General features: G+C 40.6%; 1 protein-coding gene across 4 annotated transcripts in view; it reads left to right on the forward strand.

The window, feature by feature from the left end:
• The window catches only part of NLGN4X (neuroligin 4 X-linked), a 513,298-nt gene that overhangs the window by 284,834 nt on the left and 203,377 nt on the right, over window positions 1–25,087 (forward strand). For 3 of the 4 annotated variants that reach the window (XM_073667342.1, XM_073667341.1, XM_073667343.1), the window contains one exon: window positions 15,407–15,466. The exons of the other annotated variant lie outside the window; for it this stretch is intronic. In XM_073667342.1, coding sequence (XP_073523443.1) covers window positions 15,407–15,466 — 60 coding nt within the window. The remainder of the gene's footprint in view (window positions 1–15,406; window positions 15,467–25,087) is intronic. 4 annotated transcript variants of the gene reach the window in all.

A 25,087-nucleotide genomic window follows, 5' to 3' on the forward strand; every position in this document is an offset into this window, starting at 1 on the left:
CCACCATAGGGGGGCTCGCTCAACCCACCAGCGGACAGGCACCAGTATTGGGAGAGGGGGTTCTGGCCTTCAGGGTCCACCGCAGCTCTGGCACAAACCCGGCGACACGGAGGTCGCACGGGCAGGAACGGACTGGCCGTGTCGGCTTCGCAGTTTTTTGGTTTTAGAAGGGCATGACATGCCTATATCTGTATCTCCCCCTCCTTTTACTCCTCCACCTCTATTCTTTTCGCATGACTATATGTACTTGTCACTTTTCCATGTGTTATTTGTGTCTTCTGAGCAGTTTGTCAGCTTTTGGACACCTTTGAAGGTGTTTTCTATGTATTTCTATGTGTTTTTGTTTGCCTGCCATTGGTTTTAACGGTGTTCGAAGGTGTTCAACAAACAGTTCGACGAACAGTTCGGCGAACATACAGGTGTTCGATGAACCGAACCAAACTCGAACACTACAGGGGTGCCTCAACACTAGTATTAATGTACCATTATAACAACCACATTTCCAACACAGACAAGTTTGGACATACGCGTATATTAGCAAGACGATAGGGGGTCACGTACTTCCTGTTGTAGAACTTGCATGAGGATTCAGTTTGGTTACATATACTGGATGTTTTTTTTTCATTTAATTGAAAAGCAGATCATCTGACATCAGAATAGGACCTGTGTAATTGAGATTCACTTTTAAATTTATAATGTATTATTGGAAAAGCTTTTAAGTAAAATGAGTGTTCATAAGTTTTGGAAATGAGTTTTTAGAATCTAAGAAAATGTTCGAGTTTTTCTGAGAGACTGATAGTTCACACAGCTTAGTAGGGCATCTCACTCGTATGGTGTTTCTGTGGTAAATTATTGAGTGCACTAAATTGTTTACTAAAATTCACAAATTCAAAATATAGATATTATGGCACATTTCAAAGACCTCCAGAAACTTAAAAATGATTCAATTTACATGTATAGAAATTACACTACTAAATTGCAATCTACTGTATATTTATAGAAACATAAGATTATTAAAACTGTGAAGGTATGATCCTAGTTCAGAAAAATAATTCTTAAAAAAATATAGGGCCCTCATGGTTTTGAAAAAATATAATACACACCAGTATAGTGATCATAATGGAATGAGTTAATATTCTTCTAAATATTTTCTCTAAACCTATAAAGATTGGCATATTGTCAGTACTTAAATTGAAATTAAATTTTTTCAGGATACAGTTATTTTTGGCCTTTATATTTTTAGCAATATGAGGGCATGTTTTTGTGAGACATGTAACATAGTAACATAGTTTTTAAGGTTGAAGGAAGACTAAGTCCATCTAATTCAACCCATACTCTAACATGTTGATTTAGAGGAAGTCAAGAAAACCCATGTGGCAAACACTAAGCTCCACATTGAGGAAAAAAATTCCTTCCTGACTCCATACGACAATCAGACTAGTTCTCTGGATCAACGCCCTATCAAGGAATCTAATAAATATATAACCTGTAATATTATACTTTTCAAGAAAGGCATCCATGCCCCTCTTAAATTTTAGTAGTGAATCACTCATTACAACATTGTGCGGCAGAGAGTTCCATAGTCTCACTGCTCTCACAGTAAAGAATCCGCGTGTTAGAACCTTGCTCTTAGGTTTTTTCTATTGCTGGTCACATGACCTTGTTGGCCTATTTAATCCTGCTCCGCCCTTCTGGCTTTGCTGGACTTCATTGTATAACTACTTTCTAGCTAGCCTGTGCTCTGTATCTAACTCTGTTAGTTTGCTTGGTCTACGGACCTCTGTGTTCTATATATTTTGTTTGTTCGTCTGTCTGCTACTATTTCTGTTAGGAGGTGTCCCTTTTTCCTCCCAGTCCTTAGTACTTGTAGGGATTCCTTCCCCACATCTATAGGTCTCCGTACAGACTAGCTTAGGACTTTAGCAGGTCTGATCGCAGGATTAGGTACCCTGTTACATCGTAGGGATAAAGCTGAGTTCTATCGTAGGGACAGATCTCCTCTCTATCCTTAGCTCTGGTAGCAGAACATAACAGTAAGTCCAGCCTGCAAATTCTCTAAGGAAAGATTTTTCTGTTCCATCATGGTGTCGGTTCAGGATTTGGCTCATCGCCTGCAGGGACTATCTCTGGAGGTGGCCGAGCTCCGTCAGCATATGAGTAACTGTCCTGGAGCACATTTCTTGGAGCCTAAGGTACGTTTGCCGGATTTATTTTTTGGTGAACACCGAGAATTTTTTTCATTTAAAAATGCTTGCTTATTGTATTTTCGTTTGAGACCCAAGTCCTCTGGGGATGAATCCCAGCGCATAGGGTTCATAATGTCACTTTTGCGCAAAGAGCCTCAGGAGTGGGCCTTTTCTTTGCAACCTAGTGATACATGCTTCAGATCAGTGGATAGTTTTTTTTCTGCTTTGGGGCTATTATATGATGATCCTGACCGTGTCTCATCAGCTGAGACTGAGTTAAGACGTTTGAGACAGGGATCAGGTAATGTGGAAAAATATTGTACTCATTTCCGTCGATGGTCTACTCAAACAGGGTGGAACGATTCTGCTCTGAAAAGTCTGTTTCTTGCTGGGCTCAATGAAAGGGTTAAAGACCTGCTAATTGCTTATCCTACACCTGAAGATTTGCAACAGGCTATGCAATTAGGTGGATAGGAGACTGCGTGCAAGGGTTAATGAGAGAAAATCCTCTGCTATGTCAGTTTCTGGTTATGAGAATGTGTGTACTAACAGTGGTGAACCGATGGAGATTGGAGCGATGGCACCTCGCTCTCAAGAAAAGGACCGCAGATTTTCTGAAGGCTTGTGTTTCTATTGCGGAAAATCTGGTCATTTGATTAAAGGCTGTGAGCTTCGTATGAAGAAAGAAAAAAAAATGGTCAGTCATGCCCGTATTGCCTGTTTAAATTCCAAGGGTGTATTTTTAGCTGCTTCCACGATTGCTCAGGAAAAATTAATGGAATTTCGGGTGTTTGTTGATTGTGGGTCTACTCTGAATGTAATTGATGGGGGATTCTTGGAAAGACTCAATTTAAAACCAGAACCTTTATCATCCCCCATTGCTGTGGTTTCTGTGGATGGCTCCCCTTTGAAGAATGTTACTCTCAAGGTCTGTGAATTTCCTCTCACTATTAATGGTGTTCACCATGAGAAATTGGATTTAGTAGTCTTGAATAACTTGCCTTCTCCGGTGGTCTTGGGATTGCCCTGGTTAAAATTGCACAATCCTGTACTGGATTGGTCTACCAATGAAATTAAATCCTGGAGCCATAAATGTTATGACAAGTGTTGTAACGGGCGTATTGCAGCTGTGGATAGGGGGGAATTGCCTGTTCCTATTCAGGATTTTTGGAGAGTTGTTTCTGAGAAGGAATCGCAGGTTTTGCCTCCCCATAGAGACTATGATTGTTCTATTGAATTTGTCCCTGGAGCGACTCCTAAAAGTCGTTTATTTAACCTTACTATTCCTGAGAGAAAGGCTTTGGAGGAATACATACAGACAAGTTTGGCCGCCGGTCACATTAGGCCCTCTAAGTCTCCTGTGGCGGTTGGATTTTTTTTTGTAAAAAAAAAGGACGGCGGTTTACGTCCTTGTCTGGATTTTCGTGAGATTAACAAAATTACTGTACGCAATCCTTACCCACTGCCATTGATTCCTGATCTGTTTAACCAGTTAGTGGGGGCCAAGTGGTTCTCTAAAATTGACCTTCAGGGGGCATACAATCTGTTGCGCATGAAGGAGGGTGACGAATGGAAGACTGCTTTTAACACTCCTGTGGGTCATTTTGAGAATCTGGTTATGCCTTTTGGTCTTACTAATGCTCCTGCATTTTTTCAGAATGCTATTAATGACATCCTTAGACCTTTGATCGGCAAAAATGTGGTTGTGTATTTGGATGACATTTTGATTTATTCGCCGGATCTGGAGTCTCATTGGCGGAGCGTACGTGAGGTATTACAGTTATTAATGGACAATTCGCTTTTTGCTAAGCTGGAGAAATGTGAGTTCGCTGTACAGAGAATTAGTTTTTTGGGCTACATTATCTCCAGCGAAGGTTTTGAGATGGACCCGGTTAAAGTTCAAGCTGTGCAGGAATGGCCTAGGCCTATTGGTTTGAAATCGATCCACAGGTTTTTGGGTTTCGCCAATTATTACAGAAAATTCATAAAAAAATTTTCTATTATTGTCAAACCTCTGACCGATCTCACCAGGAAAGGTGCTGATGCGGTTCAGTGGTCTTCTGAGGCCATTGAAGCTTTTGTGTATCTCAAGGAGAGGTTCACCTCTGCTCCCATCCTTATGCAGCCTGATGTGACTAAGCCGTTTTTGGCTGAGGTTGATGCTTCCTCTGTGGGGGTTGGCGCAGTATTGTCTCAGGATAACGGGGATGGACTACATCCCTGTGCCTTTTTTTCAAAAAAATTTTCGGAGACTGAACTGAATTACGATATTGGTAATCGGGAATTATTGGCTATTAAACTCACATTTGAACACTGGCGCCACCGCTTGGAAGGTGCGGAATTTCCCGTTCAGGTTTTTACGGATCATAAAAATCTGATATATCTTGATGCTGCCAAGCGCCTGAATGCCCGTCAGGCTAGGTGGGCACTGTTTTTCTCGCGGTTTAATTTCTCTGTTACTTACATCCCAGGTACTAAGAATGTTAAGGCGGATGCCTTGTCTCGCAGTTTTTCTCCCATAGACGGTGCTGAGAAAGAGGAGAACATTTTACAAGAAGGTGTTGTGATAGCTGCTTTGGACTCCGTTTTGGAAGATGAGATTCTTAAAGCACAGGAGAATGCCCCATCTAACACTCCTCATGGGAGGTTGTTTGTGCCTGGGACCTTTAGGAGAGATTTGTTTGTTGAGTGTCACGAATCTCGGTTGGCAGGTCATCCCGGAATCTCTGAGACCAAGAGACTGGTGGGTCGCAGTTTTTGGTGGCCTGGATGGCAGAAGGAAGTCATTAAGTGGGTGCGTCAATGTACTATATGTGCTAGATCTAAGTCCTCACATACTCCTGCTGCGGGGTTACTTTGTCCTTTGGAGGTTCCCAGTGCTCCTTGGACACATTTGGCTATCGACTTTATAACTGACCTTCCCCCCTCTGAGGGTTTTACTGTCATCTGGGTGGTCGTGGACCGTTTTAGCAAGATGTGTCACTTGGTTCCCTTCGTCAAACTGCCCTGCGCTAAAACTCTCGCTAAGGCCTTTGTCAAGGAAATTGTCAGACTTCATGGCGTTCCTACTGACATTGTTTCTGATAGGGGACCTCAGTTCGTGGCTCGTTTTTGGCGTGCCTTTTGTGACAGGTTGGGAGTTCATTTGTCGTTCTCATCCGGATATCATCCTGAATCTAATGGCCAGACAGAAAGGAAAAACCAGGATGTTGAGCAGTTCTTGCGTTGTTTTGTGGCAGACAATCAAGAGGGGTGGTCTGAGTTTCTGCCACTTGCTGAATTTGCTCTGAACAATCATACATCTTCTTCTGCTGGTTGTTCGCCTTTTTTTTGTTGTTCTGGGAGACATCCGTCGTTTGGGTCGTTCTCCAAGTTGGGATCTGCCGTGCCTGAGGAGGAGAATTTTTCCGGTGATTTGGAGAGAGTTTGGACGGATGTGCGTGGTAATCTTCAGGAGGCCAACAGAAAATCTAAAGACTACTTTGATAGGAAACGACAGGAGGTTTTGTTCGCTGTTGGTGACATGGTTTGGTTGTCCTCTAGGAATCTGCGGTTGAGGATTCCTTCTAAGAAATTGGGTTCCAAGTTTGTAGGGCCCTATAAGGTGTTTCAGGTTGTCAACCAATCTGCTGTTAGGTTGGAGGTTCCTACCTCCTGGAGAATTAATCCGGTGTTTCATGTCTCTCTGTTGAAAAAAGCTGTTGTGTCGGATTGTGACGCCTCTGCCTCTGTTCCTCCTGTGGTGGAGGACGGGGAATATGAAATTTCTTGCATCCTTAACTCTAGACGGTATAGAGGTAGTTTGCAGTATCTCGTGGCCTGGAAAGGTTTTGGACCCGAGGATAACTCTTGGGTGAGGTCGGATGATGTTTCCGCATCCAGACTTATCAGAGCGTTTCACAGGAGATTTCCTGATAAGCCTGGTCCTAGGGGATCCGGAGGATCCTCTTAGAAGGGGGGGTACTGTTAGAACCTTGCTCTTAGGTTTTTTCTATTGCTGGTCACATGACCTTGTTGGCCTATTTAATCCTGCTCCGCCCTTCTGGCTTTGCTGGACTTCATTGTATAACTACTTTCTAGCTAGCCTGTGCTCTGTATCTAACTCTGTTAGTTTGCTTGGTCTACGGACCTCTGTGTTCTATATATTTTGTTTGTTCGTCTGTCTGCTACTATTTCTGTTAGGAGGTGTCCCTTTTTCCTCCCAGTCCTTAGTACTTGTAGGGATTCCTTCCCCACATTTATAGGTCTCCGTACAGACTAGCTTAGGACTTTAGCAGGTCTGATCGCAGGATCAGGTCCCCTGTTACATCGTAGGGATAAAGCTGAGTTCTATCGTAGGGACAGATCTCCTCTCTTTCCTTAGCTCTGGTAGCAGAACATAACACCGCGTCTTTGATTATGATTACACCTTCTATTCTCCAGACGTAGTCCCCGTCTCAGGCCTCAGATTAAAAAGATCTGAAGAAAGGTCTTTGTACTGTCCCCTCATATATTTGTACATAGTAATAAGATCACTCCTAAGCCTTCATTTTTCCAAAGTAAATAACACCAAGTGTAATAACCTGTCTTGGTATTGCAGACCCCCCAGTCCTCTAATAACCTTGGTCGCTCTTCTCTGCACCTGCTCTATTTCAGCTATGTCTTTCTTATACACTGGAGACCAGAACTCTCCACAGAATTCTAAGTATTGTTAATAAAGGAAACAAAATCCAGCAAAGGGAGGAGATCCATAAAAACTTGAAGTTTATTGAAAAATCTACAAATCCATAAAACCCTGGAGGGTAATGAACCGCAGCAAATGTGTTTCAGACATAGTCTGAATAAGCAATGAATAAGGACTATGTCTGAAACATGTTTGATGCGGTTCCTTGCCCTACAGGGTTTTACGGATTTTTATATTTATTTCAATAAACTTCAAATTTTAATGGATTTTCTCCCTTTGCTGAATTTTTTCTTCCTTTGTCAATTATCCCTTGGTGCACTACAAGGTTCTGTGCAAGGAGGATCCTGCCCTGGGTGAGCTGAAGTTGCCTTTGTGTCTGCATGCATTTTTAATGGTACAGTTTTAGGAAACATGCAGTATGATGTGATGAAAACGTGTATAACTTTTTTTTTTGTTTACAACAATTTTGTATTTTTTTTCTTGTAGTGTCCACCAGGTAGTATTAATCAAAAAGTCACTTTTATTCTAAAGGTGAACATGATTATGATATTACCATTTTTCTAACTTATTAAGTTTTACTTTAACCAAATTTTAAGAGCCATAAATGTTTGATTTTGATGCAAAATTGCTTATTTATAATAGTGGGTTTACAAAATCATTTTAAACTAGAAAATATGGTATGTTTATATTTTATAATTTATTTTTAAGGCCAAAAATGGACACAAAGTTGTTTTCTTATAATGCTTGCCTTCCTTTTTACTATTGTCTGCTTTGTGTTATTTATAATTGAAGCTCATCATTTCAAGTGATTGTCCAGTTTGAATCCGTTGCCCTGATTGACACTGGAGGTCTTAAATAAAGATAAGAGAAGGGTATATGATAGTGAATACCTCTATGATTAGCTATTATTAGAGGGAGAATGGAAATATGAATACTTCAGTATTAACAATACAAGGGAAATTAACCATTTAACCATAGGGCATATATCTTAGATGGTGACTTCTCAGAATTGAAATAAATTCATATTAGTAAATTTAATGAGTTCTTGTGGGTAATTTATGCAATTTTTAGAATTTCTGTTACACTACTTTAATGGCTTTATTTTAAAGATCTAAGCATGAAGGTGCAATTAAGTGCAATTGTATAAATTTATACTACGGTATAAAGTCCTTGCATGCATAATAATACTTTATGCTCTATTTTGGTATTCTACACCCTATATGTATGGACTACCCAAAAGAGTATTACAAATGAAATGTAAGCCTTCATGGAGGACATGGTTAAAATCTGTAATTTTTATTTCTTAAGATAAAAAAGTCACAAAAGATTCCATAAACAGAAAACTTTTCAGACTACTGAGGCCCTTAATCAAAGCATAAAATGCATGAGCTACTATGCTACATGTTCAGTGACTGTGGAATAGTTTGTGATATATTTTTAACCTGATGAAAAAAATTGGAATGACTTTATCCATTTAAACAATGCTGGCTTCTATTTTCTTTGCACTACTCCTTGCATGAAAAGCTGCCGTGTGACCATAGGATGCAGGTTGAGCATATGTACATTCAATTGCAGCTTTTCACATGCCTATTTTTTTTATAGTTTGATAGAAAACATTTTTGTCATTTGAATATATTCAGTCTAACAATCCAAACTGAAATTAACATTTTCAGTTGAAAAGTGAATTCTTTCACTGAAATGACATAAAAAAAATTGTGAAATTGGTGTTTCAGATTATTACTTCATTATGTATGTTTAGGGATAAGCAAATCTTTAAAAATTCAAATTTGCCTGCAATACCAAATTTTTCCCAAAATTTGTTCTGCAGCCAATCAATTTGTCACAATTTTCAAGTATTTCAAGTATTTTAGTTGGCCTGAAAAGATGCATATAAAGGTCTTCTAGGATGGAATCCAACTCATTTCAAGTTCTTTAATGAAAATACAGTCTTAGCAAGATCAAGCTGATCTTAATTCATGTGGTAAACTGATCTGCAAGTGGAGGGTAACTTTTCTTCACTGCTGTGTTCCTGCACAATATCTGTGATGTTTATGCAGTGTTTTTTGGCTTTCTCTTCCTATTTCTATTGCTAAGCTATTATCTTTGATGCCCTATCAGGCTATGTGCCCATGATGCAGAAATGCTCCGCATTTTTCCTGAGCATTTCTGCATCTCCCTGGCAGAAAAAACGCATGCGGATTTTACATGCGTTTTTCCTGCCAGGGAGATACGGAAGTCAAGCGTTTTTCACAAGGATTTCCGCATGAGGGTTGTCAAGCGCTTTCCAAGCGATTTTAGCTTCACTTGGAAATTGCTTGACAACTTGGTCACACTATATAAATCCATGCAAACGGCATGGATTTATATAGTGTGACCAAAAGAATAATAAAAAAAATAAAGAAATATTATACTTACCTTCTGATGGCCCCCAGTGTACTTGTCTTGGCTTGCCGGAAGCTCACGGTAGACTAAAGGACCTGCCAACGTCAGCGGTCGCGTGACCCATCACATGACTAAATTACGTCACTGCAGGTCCTTTTAGTCTACCGCGAGCTGCCGGCAAGCCGAGACAAGGACACCAGGGGCCATCAGAAGGTAAGTATAATATTTATTTTTTATTTTATTCTTTTTTTTACAGGTACTAGGGTACCAAGGTCCAGAGGAGAATCTCCTCTTCTCCAAGCCCGGGTACCATCTGCACATTGAAACGCATGTTTTCCGCATGTACAGATCCAGTGATGCGGATGACATGCGGTCCAATGCAAGTCAATGGCAGCAATTTCGGCAAAATAATTGGTAGTGCTCTGGATTTTGCCGCAATGATAATCTGCTGCGGAAATTTCCGCAGCATGTGCACAGCACATGCGGATTATCATTGGGGAACAAGGCAGACCTTCTATCAAGCGTTTTTTAAGCATTTCTGCAGTGGAATTGCAGCTGCGGAAACACTTAAAAAATGCATAGTGGGCACACAGCCTCACAATGAAGAAGTGTCACAAAGAGGCTGCTGCATTTCCTGGCTCTGGTTTTATACAGGCTATAATAGTCTCTCCTGATAGTTTATGCTACACCGTGTGATGTGATAGCAACAAAGCAGTATGGAGAAGCTTGCTTGTCAGAGCTCGAGGTTATATGAGCTTTCGCTGGCTGATTAAATCTACTGTAATGTATAAAATGGTGTTGACTATTTTAGGCAATGTGTGTGAATCAAAGAATAAAGTGTTCAAATTTTTAAGATTCAGATAATTCCTAAAAATTCAACACAAATTTGATTTGTATCAAAACAATTTGCTCATCTCTACTCATGCTCAATTGATACAATTAAATAGACAAAAATATCCACAGTGAAGAAAAATGTATTGTTACATATATTTTACCTTTCTTGACTATATATTTTTTTTATTTATTTCAATAGATAAGCAAATATTTTAGACTAAATATTATACTGATGAAAGAGTAAAGATTTAAGTAGTGACAACACTTTCAGGCTTTCAGTATACAATTGCCCACAAGTGCACAAGGAGCATAAAAGCCAATAAAGGAATGAATTTCAGGTTTATCTCCACTTTAAAATATGATAAGAACCTGCACAAGAATATGAACTTTACAGGTGCTCCAATATCATCAATGTGGAAAATGCACTTGAAAAAAACGTTAACAAAATAATGTAGATTTACTTGGTCATCCTATTGTGGGCCCTTAGGTATATATTGGTCAAAGCAGCAACTGAAAACTTAGTAAAACTTGTTATGAGTAGTGTATAAATGCTGAGGGGCAAATTAATCAACACTGTTATTTTAGAAGCCAATCTTGATTCTGGGTATGTTAGAATAAGAAGCACCAAATTGTGAAGATGTTTCCACCTTTTAATCAATTTTGTGTAATTTTTCAGCCATTGACTGCACTACATTTCTCTTTAAACGTATGCCTCTTTATTATGTCAATTATGATAATGTTTTTGAGTTTTGCTTGGCTTCATATCTTTCCCTTAATTCTGCCCACTTTTCAAAATGTTTGAGGAGCTGGAGTAAAAGGCAAAATGTCACAAAATGTTTTCAAGGCTATGAGTTGTTCAAAGCAAACAAACAAAAATTTTGTAACATTTCAAACAGTTTTATAGCAGCTTTCTGGTGCAAACTGCTTGATATATTGTCCCTTAAGAGTAAGAGAAATAAAGTAAGTGAAAAAATGAAAAAGAAGGCAAATAAAGTGGTGAAGAGATTTTGAAATGTCCCATTGAATGTTGTCCCATTTACACCCGCTGTACTGTTAACATTGCAAACCATGGATTATTTACTGTATAGAACAGATTAAAATCCGCTTAGTCACTCTCAACTAAACGTTATTAACAAGTTGGCTTTACTTCTTTGAAATTTGCATACTGCAAGTGGTACAGGTTGACTTAAGAGCTTTGTTTATTTAAAGTGCAATAGATTTAGAGCTGGCACAAGCTCCTGGCACATTTTTGAAGATAGAAAGTATGAATAGAAACTAGAAATAAAAGGAGATTTCAAATCTCTAAAATGCTTTTGTTCCAAGTAGCAATGAGCACAAATTTAATTTTAGAAAAGATCATTTAACAACATCTCAGTGGTTAGTTTTGTGAAATTTTCTTCAACAAAGTCTTTTCAGCATGGTCCAAACTAATATCTTAAAAAGAAAGAAAAAAATCCTCATGTTTATTTCTGCTTAATATGTAAAGTGGTTACACAGAAGGGGATATGAGATAACAGTTCTATTTCAATTAGTTGTGGATGACTGCATTGTTTTCAAAGGAATTTGCATCAGTACATTTTTCAATTGCAAAATACCGTCAGCTATTAAATTAAAGAAAGGAAACTACAGGTGACTGGCAAACAGTTAATTATTAGCCAAAAAAAACAGGAATACACATTTTTTTATCAAAAAATCTCAAAGGGAATCTTTTTCAGAATTATTTCTCCCTCTTTTAAAATAAACAAATATTTTTTAAGTTTTAAAACTCCAAATTGTTATTTGTACATAACGACCATGGTTACTTAAGTTTGAGTCTTACCATAAGACCTTTGTGATTAGATTTTTTTTTATGTAAATACATAAGAGCCCAAAGTTCAAGTAAGACTTTAAGGGCTTGCTCACTCACGAGCGTATAAATCGGATGAGTACTATCCAACGTTTTATCGTATAGTACTTGGACCAATATTATTCTATGGTGTAGTGCAGATTTTTTTTTTCTTACTGATTCGGCATGAGAAAAAAATTCAGCATGCATGGATTTGCAACACAAATCGGATTACACCCACTCATTCAAGTCTATGTAAGGGTGGAAAACATTGGATTGCACTCGGATGACATCAGATTTCTGCAAACTCACAGAGTGGAGAATATGGGGAAATTTTGTTCTCCATATTCATCTCACAGTGTGCTCCAATTCTCTCATCCAATGCTGATACTCTGAACAAACTCCGATCAGAATTTGACCAGAGCGTCACTAGCATAATTGACCTGATTTGCTTTGTGCTGTGGTGAAATTGGTATAAGTTTTACCATTGCAAATTTGAAAACTGGGAAATAAATGTATGATTGAACTTATGCATATAAAGAATGTTGAAATGGAAGAACCGTTGTGCTTTTGATTTCATTATACAATCTGTTATGTGGTTATATAAAGTGGGGGCACTGCAAGATGATGTTCCTGTGATTTTACAATATGTTGCAAGACCTTACAAATCTCTTATGACTGTTTTTAGAAGAAAACGACCATGTTTTGCTAATCCTGGACAACCGTTTAACGTATGTATTGCCTCATTATCTAACATTGGCAGAACAAAATCTACCTACATGTAAATGACAAGTTAGGTCCTCTGCAGGAAATACACAATCTTTGAAAGAACACTTGAAATTTGCATATTTATTTACATGGAACTGTAAGTGCTCTCTGACAGTTAAAGAAAATTCTCAAGTCCATTCATACCATATGTTTTAAATGCCGTTATCTTAAACATTATTTTTAAAATAAGAAATAAATTGAGGTTTGGAGATTACATTTTTATTTACTTTTGCTACAAATTTATGCAAATCTTTTCCATCATTGTTCTATGATTTTGATAAAACTGATTGCCTGCTCTGAGTTGTTAATGCTGTAGTTTTTATGGTTATTCTATAAATATACAGGTATAAAAGATGGCTAAAGTGTCTAACTCTTTCATCAACACTCTTCATTCTTTTTTTCAATTTTGACAACTTCAAAATAATTGAAGACATCCTTGTATACCATATGTTCATGTTATATGGATTTTTTTCTATATTTAATTCTAAGTGATGTGAATAATTTTTATCATAAACTATTCTGGCTCTAATAATAATTATTCTGTGCTTCTGTTTGTTCATGATACAATTGTAGTAAATTGACAAGCGAAAGGGTAACAATATTTTGAACTTTTGACTTTCAGGCTCCATATCCCACCATCCACTACTGCTTTGAATGTGATACTACCATTATTTTACAGACAATCATCTTGGCTATCTCATACATAAATTTGACTTGCAACTATATAGCATATGATTAGTTATGCAGATTCTTGTCATGTCACTGCATTGTTACTGTTTTGTTCCTAAAAGTCTAAATGTTATGTTTTATTATTTTGTCAGTAATTTGTTAATCCACCTTTGGCTTTTTACACTGCCTGAACTCATCTGGTCATTCTCTTGATCTGATTCAAACAGGTCTTGGCCAAAATCTGATCACAGGTCTCTTCTACATGTTCCCAAAGTTGGTGCATATTGTTTGACTCATTTGGGTATGCACACAGTTTTTTCTTCAACTCTACCCACAAGTGTTCGACTCAGTTGACGTCTGGGGACTAAGGGGGACAATCCAGCACCTCTACTTTATTGTCATTGAACCATTAATTTGCCAATCTTGACTTATGCTTTGGGTCGTTATCCTGCTGGAATACTTTGTAGTCCTTTTCATACTCATAGTACTCAAGTATAAGAAGAAACTCATCATGTAGGATACTCACATATTGCTCAGCATTGAGACCACCATCCATTCTGGTCAAGTATCCAGCACCTTTGGCTGTGAAACAACCCCATATCATCAGGCTTCCTCCACCAAACTTGACAGTTCCTTCAATTTCTTGATTCGTTAGCCTATTTTTCCCAAAGCCTAGTCTATTGACATTCGTCAAGTTGCTCCAAATCACCCATTTCCAATCTTCTACTGTTCACTTACGTACTTTTTTTTGCAATGTCGAGCTGACACTTCTTTTGTCAATATTGAAGTTGAGGTTTTCACCTTTTTTCGAGCCACCATTCCAGACTTGTGTAGTGTGCATTGCATGGTGCTTGCATGGACATCTGTGATCTCACTATTACGAAGCATACGAGCTACTTACACTGCCGTATTTGTTGCACCAGAACTGATAAAACTTGTGATAAGCCAACTTGTTGACTCCGATATTTAGCCTGGACGTTCACCTCTTGGTTTTTGAATGGATAGATGGACTTCATTTTGTATTCTTCCAACTGTCTTGGCACTCACATGATGCCGTTTGGCAATTTTCTTGGCCAAGAGACAGCTATCAATGAGCTGGAAAATGTTGTTTCTCTTTTCTTGGGAGGTCTTCTTCATGGCTTCTCTTCAATTCAAACCAGTGACCTTTCTCTTGGAAATCAAGCTAATAACACAATGAGCTATTAGAGAGTGTGAGAACAGGTTGTATTTTGTAGTATACAGAACAAAAAAGATTTTCTCACCAATAAGAGTAAAACAGTAACAATGCAGTGACATGACAACAATCTGCATAACTAATCATATGCTATATAGTTTCAAGTCAAATTTATGTATGAGATAGCCAAGTTGATTGTGTATAAAATGATTGGAGTCTCATGATCAAAGCAGTAGTGGATGGTGAGATATGGAGCCTGAAAGTTAAAAGTTCAAAACATTGTTACCCTTTTGTTTGCCAGTGTATATACAGTAAGTGTTGTTGTCTAAAAATTTCCCAATTAATTTAATGCTATATTTATGGGAATATTGTTGCAATTTTCACCATAAGAAAACAGTCCTTAGCCTAAAAACCTGCTTTACATAACAGATTCATATTTCAAGTTTTTGTACACAATGTGACTTTTCTATATTTCAAATTTCATTCATATATGTAAAAAATGTTATTTTTTTAAGATGGCTAAAGTGTAAATTCTTTTGTAGGTAATTTTCCAGCTTTTCCAGCGTCTAAAACATTTTCTGTCATCTAGTTCAATATATTTTCTTCAATTTTTACATCTTTTGAACATTTTTTTTGCATTTTTTTACATATAGGGATATGTACATAACCTACTAATCTAAAGCAATAACCATTCCATTTACCTTTCATTGCAAATAAATGACATTTTTTTCACATTTTTCATTTATATGTTTGCATACAATGTAACAACTTGTTACATTTTTGTATACAATCTTTTTTATCTAAAGTTATTTTTTTCACTTTTTCAAATTTTTATTTTATTTTTTTAAAAGCCACCTATGTTTGAATTATCTTTTTCCCTTTATTCTTCTTGCTGTAACCCTCAGGAGCCAACACAAAGAAACAAGCAGATGATATAGCCAATAATGACCGTGGTGAAGATGAAGGTATTTTTTTTTATATTCAAGCTCAAAATGATGCATGAATATTTTTCTTTTTTATTCCATAAGCTATTTTTTTCTTGTGGCATATTTTCTTCACATTTTTAACTTCTTTATTGAGAACCAAATCTCATTTTGCTTTCTTTCGAGAAGTGTTTGCTACTCTATCTTTTTTTTGTTGTTTTTGTTTTTGCGAATATTAAAAACTTATAAGATCATATTGACTCAAATATAATTCATATTTTCAGTGATAGATCTTAGACAGATGTGTATTCTATAATTTTGTACAAATCAAGAGTATTTTATGTTAAAGGAGAACTACCAAAGCATTGGATACCATTAAAGCAATATTAATATATTTTGTCTGTCCTTCAAAATTGTGAACGATCATCCATTTGCATTATATAGATATGTTAATTGTCATGTTAAAGCATATATGATGCCGTCAATATTTGATTGAAAATTAATTACTGTATTTTTCGGACTATAAGACGCACCCCAAATTTTTGGATGGATAGTAGGAAAAAAAATATTTTTTATAAAATGGGGGTCCATCTTATAGTCGGAATAGGTATATAGGTATCCTACCTGGGGGGCGGTGCAGCGGAGGTCACAGGAGGCATGGTCCCTCAGGAAGCTGGCATAAATAAAGGAATGCTGCAGACCCGGTGTGCTCCAGCAGCGGGGAGTTGCGGTGGTGGTGGAGCAGGATTGTAGGAAGCAGGGCGCTCTTTTCCCTCTCTCAGGAACCTGGCGGGTGCAGCAGAAGAGGTGAGATGCTGCATGGTCGGTGTCTGGCTGTTGGCGGTGAGGCAGAGAGGTGTGCACTGCTTTTCCGGTAACAGCGGTCATCTTCCTGAAGTCGTGGGCCTCAGGGAAATGGCTGGCAAACTCCCAGTCTGTGCATGTGCCAGCTTAGGTGGCTATTTTCCTGTAGATCATGGCTTCAGGAAGATGGCCGCAGCCATCAGAAAAGCAGCGTATGCCGCTCTGCCTCATCGCCTACAGCCAGACACCGGCCCGCAGCATCTCACCTCTTCTGCTGCCTCCGCTGGGTTCCTGAGAGAGGGAATGGAGGGCCCTGATTTCTACTACCCCGCTCCACCACCACCGCAACTCCCCTATACGTTCGGACCATAAGACGTATCCCCCATTTTCTTCCCAAATTTGGGGGAAAAAAAGTTTGTCTTATGGTCCAAAAAATACGGTAAGTTTAAAAGGTTCTTCCAAGATTTCACTTCAAAGTGAATTATGTAAAATGGAAACATTATTTAATTTTCAAGTATATATATATATATATATATATATATATATATATATATATCAATATACTGTTTTGTCTCCTGTAATTCAGCAGGAGCAGGTTTGGTGCTTGGCTTTCAAGCAAGGCTGGGCACCCTGTGAAAGAGCAGTGTATTACAATGAGAACTATGTAGTGTACAGAAAAGTTGATGCTTCTGTAGGACCTGGTGATCACATGATTGACAAGTATCTGCCGACATAGCAGAACTGCTGAGTCTTGCTGGACCCATATCAACTTGATTTCCCCTATTACTAAGGCTACTATAGGTATGATACTTTCAATACTTGCAATTGAAAAAATGGTCAATAAAGGGAAAAAAATTAAATCTTTGATGAACTTTTTGAGAACAGATTATATAAAAATATACACATATCGAACATCTGCTAAAAAAGGAATGAAAAGTAAAAACTCTCCTCCACAAAAATATCCTAAAAAATGCATTTGACAGGTTATTTTTTTTAAAATGTGAATGTAAAATATGTAAATAAAAAAAAGAGAAGCAAAAACTAAGAACTTGATCAGTCATTAAAAAGGTTTTACTGCTTTAGTAAAAATACCTTAAAATAATATAAGAAAATACTATTGCCTATGTTGCTTAGTGCCTATATACCAGGGCCGGCCTTGGATTAAAAAACAGCCCTGCCACATCGATCTCACGTGCCCCTAAACAATATAGCCTTTCATTGATCCCAAAAATAAAGTGCAACATTCCCATGGTTTAATTTTCTTTGTCACCCCTCAACCACTTCTAAAGGAGGTTGTCTGGCAATTTTGAATTGGGAAGTAAGTACTAATGATGTCACATCTATACATACCGGTTAGGAAGTCTGTACATTTGGCAATTATAGTTTATGTGTCCTTTTCCTCAGAATAGAACATGCCTATTGTTCACGTGTCCTTGTAGATATGTACAAACATGACATTATCAGCAATACTCACCTCTCGATACAAAAGTGAGCAGCCTTTATAGGCTGCATTCGCACATTGCAATGTTGTTTTGCTGCAATTTTTGAAAATTATAGCAAGACAGTACTTTTGTGCCACAACTGTGGCAAAAAAAAACTAATTTTATTATGTCAAAACTCAAAGTTTTTAGGATTTTTAAGCTTTAACATAAACATAAAGGACATTTTGGATTCCTACATGTGTACAACATCAGAACCACCATCAGCACATGAATGCATCCATAGGACCACAGTCAGTACATGAATGCAGTGCCAAAATCACCATCAGCACATGAATGAAGTGACAGACCCACCATCAGCACATGAATACAGCGCCAGGACCACCGTCAATACATGAATGCAGTGCCAGAACCACCATCAATGCAAGAACGCAGTGCCAGACTCACTATTAGTACATGAATGCAGTGGCAGAACCATTATCAGTACATGAAAGCATTGCCAGAACCACCATCAATGCATGAATGCAGTGCCAGAACCACCAGCAGTACATGAATTCAGTGCCAGGCGCACCATCAGTACATGAATGCAGTGCCAGAACTAACATCAGTACATGAATAAATCGTCAAACTTAGTACATCGATCAATTGCAATGTCAGGTCAGCCCCGCATACAATTGTATCACATGAACCTACAACTCCCAGTATTTACTTAACAATGGTAAGGAGATGCTGGGAGCTGCTGTTACCAGCCATCAGACTGCTGACCATACAGAACCACAGTACTGATGAGACGCAGGCAGGATCACACGTAAACATTTACATCCAGGCACCTTATAGGTGATATCTTCTCTGAAGTCATTCCCATCCCTTTTGTCTTGATGTAGCACAGACATTATGATGAGATTTCACGCCCAAAGCTCGTCTTTCCAGACCTCTCTCTTCTCTATCTTCAGCAGTGCATCCTAAAATGGTGCCCTTAAAATTAGAAGTATCATTATACTGCCCCAAAAATATAAATATTTCCCATGCTTTGCACTTGAATAAATATTTGCTGTGCTACCTGCACAAAATTTCCCCCCTACACTACCCCCCTACTTCCATAACATTTCCCCACACTGCCCATCTGCAAAATATTCCGCTTACATTGCATATCTGCAAAATATCCCCCACATATACTGCCCCTCTGCAAAATATCCCACCTCATACATATTGCCCATCTGCAAAATACCCCTCCCACACACATATACTGACCCTCTGGAAAATATCCCCTTCCACACACACATACACTGCCTCTCTATCAAATTTCCCCCACACACACAGTGCCCCTCTGTAAAATATCCCCCCTTACACACACTGCCCCTCTGCAAAATATTCCCCCACATGCATACACTTCCTCTCTGCAAAATATCCCCCTCACACACTGCTCCTCTGCAAAATGTTTTCCCACACACACAAACACTGACCCTCTGCAAAATATCCCCATCACAAACACATTGCTACAAAACATCCACCCACACTGCCTCTACAAAATATCCCCCGCACACCTACTGTCCCTCTGCAAACTATCCCACCCTACACACACATACACTGCCTTATACAAAATATTCCCTCTTACACACACTGCCTTCCTGCAAAATATCCCACCACACAAATCCCCTCTGCAAAATATCCCTCAATGCACACATACACTGCCCCTCTGCAAAATATCTCTTCCCACACACACATTGCCTGTTTGCAAAATATCTCCAACACACATACTCTGCATCTCTACAAAATATCCCCCCACACACCGCCCCTCTGCAAAATATCCCCCAATATATACATATACTGCCCCTTTGCAAAATATATCTCACGCCACACACACACTGCCCGTCTACAAAATATCCTCCCACACAAACACTGCACCTCTCAATAAAGTAGCCTTCTTTCCTCCACACTGTCTCTAGCTACATTTTGCCCTCTTTCACAGTTGTCCCCCCATCCACAGTGATAACGCATTTAAAATATTCAGCTGCTCCTGGAGCGGGGGCTGACCAGTACTGCTCTGCCTCTCTTCCGGCGCCACAGTGCTCAAATGTGTTCGTGTGTGATGGGCTCCATGCTGCCCGTGGGACTGTACCCAGTCTGTACATGAAGTAGCTTGGTGTACTGGCAGCTGAGCCGGCATTTGGCCAGTAGGGCAGATTGCCAGGCAAGGCCTTTTATTTACCATGCACTGTTTTTTCTTCATTTCCATGTTGTCCTTTCAATCTGCAGCTCTTCTTGTCTAAATCTTTGTGCTGGAGGGACAGGGCGTTTCACTAGTTTAGCAGGCTGCATTAATTATCCACATCCTTACCGCCCTTTTTCCTTCATAGTTAGTCTTTGGTTTCTGATCTTTCTGCAGACTTTACCTCTTACTTGTATTTGTTTCTTCATCTGCAAAATGGTTCAAATAATGATATTTTTTATTCTAACCCATCCATTCGTTCAAGTTGAATTCTCTATTTTGCTGTCAAGGTTTTCAAACTCTAATTGCCACTATACCTATGATTTCTTTACGTTGGCAGATCTACATACACAGCTTGCTATACCAGACCCAACAAAACATAGTCAGGTCTGCTACACTACACCCAACAAAACACAGTAACCTTTGATACATCCGACCTAATTCAACAGTTTTGATACACCAGACCCAACAAAGCACAATCAACACTACTACACCACATCCAACAAAACACAAATAGCTCTTCTACACCAGACCCAACACAAGACACAGTCAGCTGTTAGAACCCTCCTGTTTGTTTTTTCCATCTTGTGTTTTGCAGTCACGAGACCATCTGCCTTTATATTCCAGCTCCGCCCTTTTGGCTGTGCTGGACTTCAGTGTTTGACTGTTTCTCTAGCCAGGTGCTTCTGTGCCTTTCTCTGTCAGTTCGTTTTGTCCTTCTGGGACCTCTAGTACTTATTTGTCTGTTTGTCTTTTTGTGTTCTGCAACAACTTCTCTGTTTAAGAGGAGTCCCATTTTTGTCCCAGTCCTTAGTTATTTTAGGGACCCCTCCCCTTAAGCTATAGGTCTTCGTTCAGACTAGCTGAGGACTAAGGCGGGTCTGTTCTCTAGGAACAGGCTGCCCGCTACATCGTAGGGATTCAGCTTAGTTTTACTGTAGGGACGGTTTTCCCTTATCTTTCCTTAGTACATGTTGCAGATCATAACATCAGCTCTGCTACACCAGAATTTGACAATACAGTCAGCTCTGCTACACCAGACCCAAAACAACTCTGATTTAAAAGAGCCAACCCAACACGGTACAGTCAGGTTTACTACACCAACCCAAACCCAGCACATTACAGTCAGTCCTGCTATATCAGACACAAAATAGTCACCTCTGTTTCAACAAGCACAACAGTTTTTAACTTCCAATTATGCAGGTTAATAAAAGGCACACTCACCTTCAGTGTCGCTTCTCTGCTTTGAGCACTGTGTCACCCAGCAATTGTGTTGTATTATTTATGCGCCATGTGCTAATTAGTCCTTCAGCAGCAATGGAACTGTGATGGCTGCAACCCCAGTGGGGGCTGAGAGACTACAGTGCTCATGTGACATATACAATGTCACAAGATCTAAGGGGAAAGAAGAACCTGGAATGGAGAAGTAGTGTTAGCCCAGGAGATATGTACAGTGGTGTTTCACTCACAGTGGCAAACCAAGACGAGCATTACTGAGAATACATCTATCATTATTACAATGGTGGAACAAGAACCCTTTGGCTCTGAGTCTCAGCGTCTTGTGCCCGCTATGTTAAAACTCAAAGCTCAAACACACAGATTTAATGATGAAAAGGAAGCAGTATTCAGACAACACAGACCAGAGCAGATGGGGAACAGGGTTAGGTGAGTATTTTATTATTTTGTCAATCAACAGGGAGCTACTGTGGGGCATCATGCTATGTGTGAGGAGCTGTGAGATCTTTCATACCGTGTGAAAGACTGTGGGGGCCATTGGAGATGGTGTAATGGAAAGTGGAAGGCCATCATGCAAGGTGTAGGAGAGCTGGGGGTTAATAATATTGTAAGAGGGACTGTGGGGGCCAACATACAGGGTGTGGGGGACTGTTGGGCCATTGTATTATCTGGGGATCTGTGGGCTCAATCATATTGTATGAGGAAACTATACTACATAATGTGTGGTATTGATATTTGTATTAGGGGCTGTAGGGGACATCATAATGTGTATTGGGATATGGGGTCCTTCATACTGTATCTCTATACAGGGTCATCATATTGTAGTATGGCTGTGGGTGGGGGCCATGATGTACATAATACTGTCTGGAGAAGCTATGGGGTCCATTACAATATGTTGGGGCTGTGTTTCCGATCATACTTTGTAGGAGGAGACTGTGTTGTCCATCATACTGTGTGAGGGAACTGCTGTGGCCAACAAAGTGTATGGTGTGCTGTGGGACTTTCATACTATGTGAAGGGGGGAATTGGGTGTATTATAATTAGTGTTGAGCCACCCCCGTAGTGTTCGAGTTCGGTTCGGTTCGTCGAACACCCGTGTGTTCGCCGTACTGTTCGTAGAACTGTTCGTCGAACACCTTCGAACACCGTTAAAACCAATGGCAGGCAAACAAAAACACATAGAAACACATAGAAAACACCTTCAAAGGTGTCCAAAAGCTGACAAACTGCTCAGAAGACACAACTAACACATGGAAAAGTGACAAGTACATATAGTCATGCGAAAAGAAAAGAGGTGGAGGAGTTAAAGGAGGGGGAGACACAGATATAGGCATGTCATGCCCTTCTAAAATCCAAAAAGTGAGAAGCCGACACGGCCAGTCCGTTCCTGCCTGTGCCACCTCTGTGTCGCCGGGTTTGTGCCAGAGCCGCGGTGGACCCTGACGGCCAGCCCCCCTATCCCAATACTGGTGCCTGTCCGCCGGTGGGTCGAGGCCCCCCACGGTGGGGGGAGTAACATCTGCAGAAGAAAGACCATCTTCCAGCCAAACTAAGATGTCGACTTCTTTTCGTGGACAATGTGATACGATCCCATTCTTACGGACACGCCCATCGCTACAAATTCTAGATGAGGCACAAAAACAGCAGGTGTTTCAATGGATATCAAGTGCTCCTTCAAGTGGGCTCTCCATCACCTCAATTTCAACATCACAAATACTCCAGTACTCAGAGGTGTCACCCCAATCGCACTTGCTTCCTCACAGCTCCCAAGTCTCCAGCTGCCCGTCTGAGTATGGGGTAACAAAGATGGCTGAGTCTGCCCAGCTGTTTACTCATACTATAGCCTGGGAAACGGAGGTCTGCTCCAGAGCTTCTGTTAATCCAGATGAGGAAATGATCTGATCCGATGCCCAGAATCTTTATAAGTTGGATCCAGGACCAGATGAAGAAGGTTCTGAGCATAATGTAGACCCTTGTTCCCAAACTGTAACTCCTGTTGGTGGAGACAATGATGAAGACGATGATGAGACTCAAATACGTGATTGGAGCGACAACTTGACTTTTCGGTCAGGGCAGGAAGAGGTTGGCTCTGAGGGCGACGGGTGTGATAACACACAGGGTGATGATGACGAGGTTGGAGATCCCACTTACTGTCAACCCACAGTCAGACAGTCGATGAGGTCAGCAGAGGAGGTGGAGGAGGATGTGACTAGCCCTGGGGATGGGGATGACTCGGTACCCGGGCATTTGCCTGGCCTTGGGGATGTCGCGGTGGTCGGCTCCCTGGCCCGTACCCTGGAGTCTCTCTTTAAAAGGGTGGATAATTGTTAATTTTATAAGAGTTCATGACGCCACCTGTGGTATCTGGTGACAAGCACCAGCGCTGCAGCAGTCCACTGAGGCCGGTGATAAGGCAGCTCGATGGTATAGCTCCCCACAGGTGGAGCTAGGTCTCAGGGCAGCGTATGCAGGGGGAATGCAGGACAGGCGAGACCCAGCTGGGTCAGAGCAAGAACGGGAACGGACACGGTAGTCACTTCAGTACCTTTTACTGGTGGAAATTCAGGCACATCCCGGAGCACTGTAGGGTGAAGGGTGCATATCAGGATCCTCCCCAATGAGCGGGTGTAGGGCCTCCTGTTTCTTGCCTCTGCGTAGTAAGTTTCTGACCTGCCTGGAGCTAGGCCTAACTTTGTCTCTGTCCTGCGCTGGCTGACCTTGTGGTAGGGCCTTCTCTTGGAGTTCACGCTCCCAGTATGCGGGGCCTAAGCGTCTCCTGGCTCTGTTACATATCAGCACCTTAGCGATCCTGGGACTTGTAGTTCTCCAGGGATTCCAGTTATGCCTTACTGGGTCATAGAGATACCGGTAAGCTCGGATCCTGTGTCCGGTAAATGCTTCGGGGTGAGCTGGTTAAGCTCCTCTGCCCCTTATGTACAAACTCGCCACTCGCCTTCGGCCTACTCGGGCCCTCACTAGGCTATACACACTAACGGCAGCTTGCCGCGCTTCACTGATCTTATGGCACCGGCACACCTTAAGCTCTATCTGGGCTCCCTGAATCTAGCAAGCAGGAGCCTCGTGCTCCACTGCTGAACTATTAACTGCGTTCTCTAGACTAGACTGAGCTCCACTGCAGACTGACCTATCTTAGGCTTCTCTACTGCAGGAACTCTTCAGAGGAACTGAACTGCCTAGCTCCACCTTCCCTATTTATATCCCTAACGGGCGCCCTCTGCTGGTCTGAGGTGGAAGGTGGAGATGTGTGAATGTTTATGGGGGCCTCTTGTGGAGGATTCCATCAATGCACTCTTGTAGGATCTGTGATACCAAGCGCAGCGGGGCATCACAGATGCTATTGACGACGAGGTTAGGTTGCGCCTTCCTGAACAGAGACGGAGTACTGGAAGCACGTCAACAACTGCATCCTCAACCACAACTCTTCCTCTGACCACAAGTCGTAGTGGCTCTTCAGGTCACATTGGCTCTAAGCCTTGCATAGCCTGAGCATTTATTCAGATCGATAAGGATGACCCAACTCGTGTTATCTGTAATATTTGTCAGCAAAAGCTAAGTAGAGGCCAAAAAATACATAGTTTGAGTACTTCATGCATGTACCGTCACATGGATATGAAGCATAAGTTGCAGTGGGAAGCTCACTGTGCTACAATGTGGCCTAGCCGGCTGGGCCAACCACCGTCTGCCCCATCTTGTGCATCCGCAGCTTCTTCATCCTCTGTGACTGGGGGGACAGCAGTCACACATGTTTTTGGACGCAGACCTGCCACCTCTTTACCCGCAACAGCCAGTGTGATTGGCAGGTCGTCAGTTCATTGGGAAGTGGAAACACCTGCTAGTGTTGAGCGCTCTCCGACATCGAGAGCACCACCTTTGGATCAAGGCAACCTAACATGTTGCCGGGGACACCCTACTCAACACCGTCTAAGCACAACAGCCAGCCCTCGGTCCCTCAGA

The sequence above is a fragment of the Phyllobates terribilis genome, unplaced genomic scaffold (assembly GCF_046119375.1).
Source record: "Phyllobates terribilis strain yellow unplaced genomic scaffold, ASM4611937v1 Scaffold_2__4_contigs__length_985480577, whole genome shotgun sequence".
NCBI classification, from domain to species: Eukaryota; Metazoa; Chordata; class Amphibia; order Anura; family Dendrobatidae; genus Phyllobates; species Phyllobates terribilis.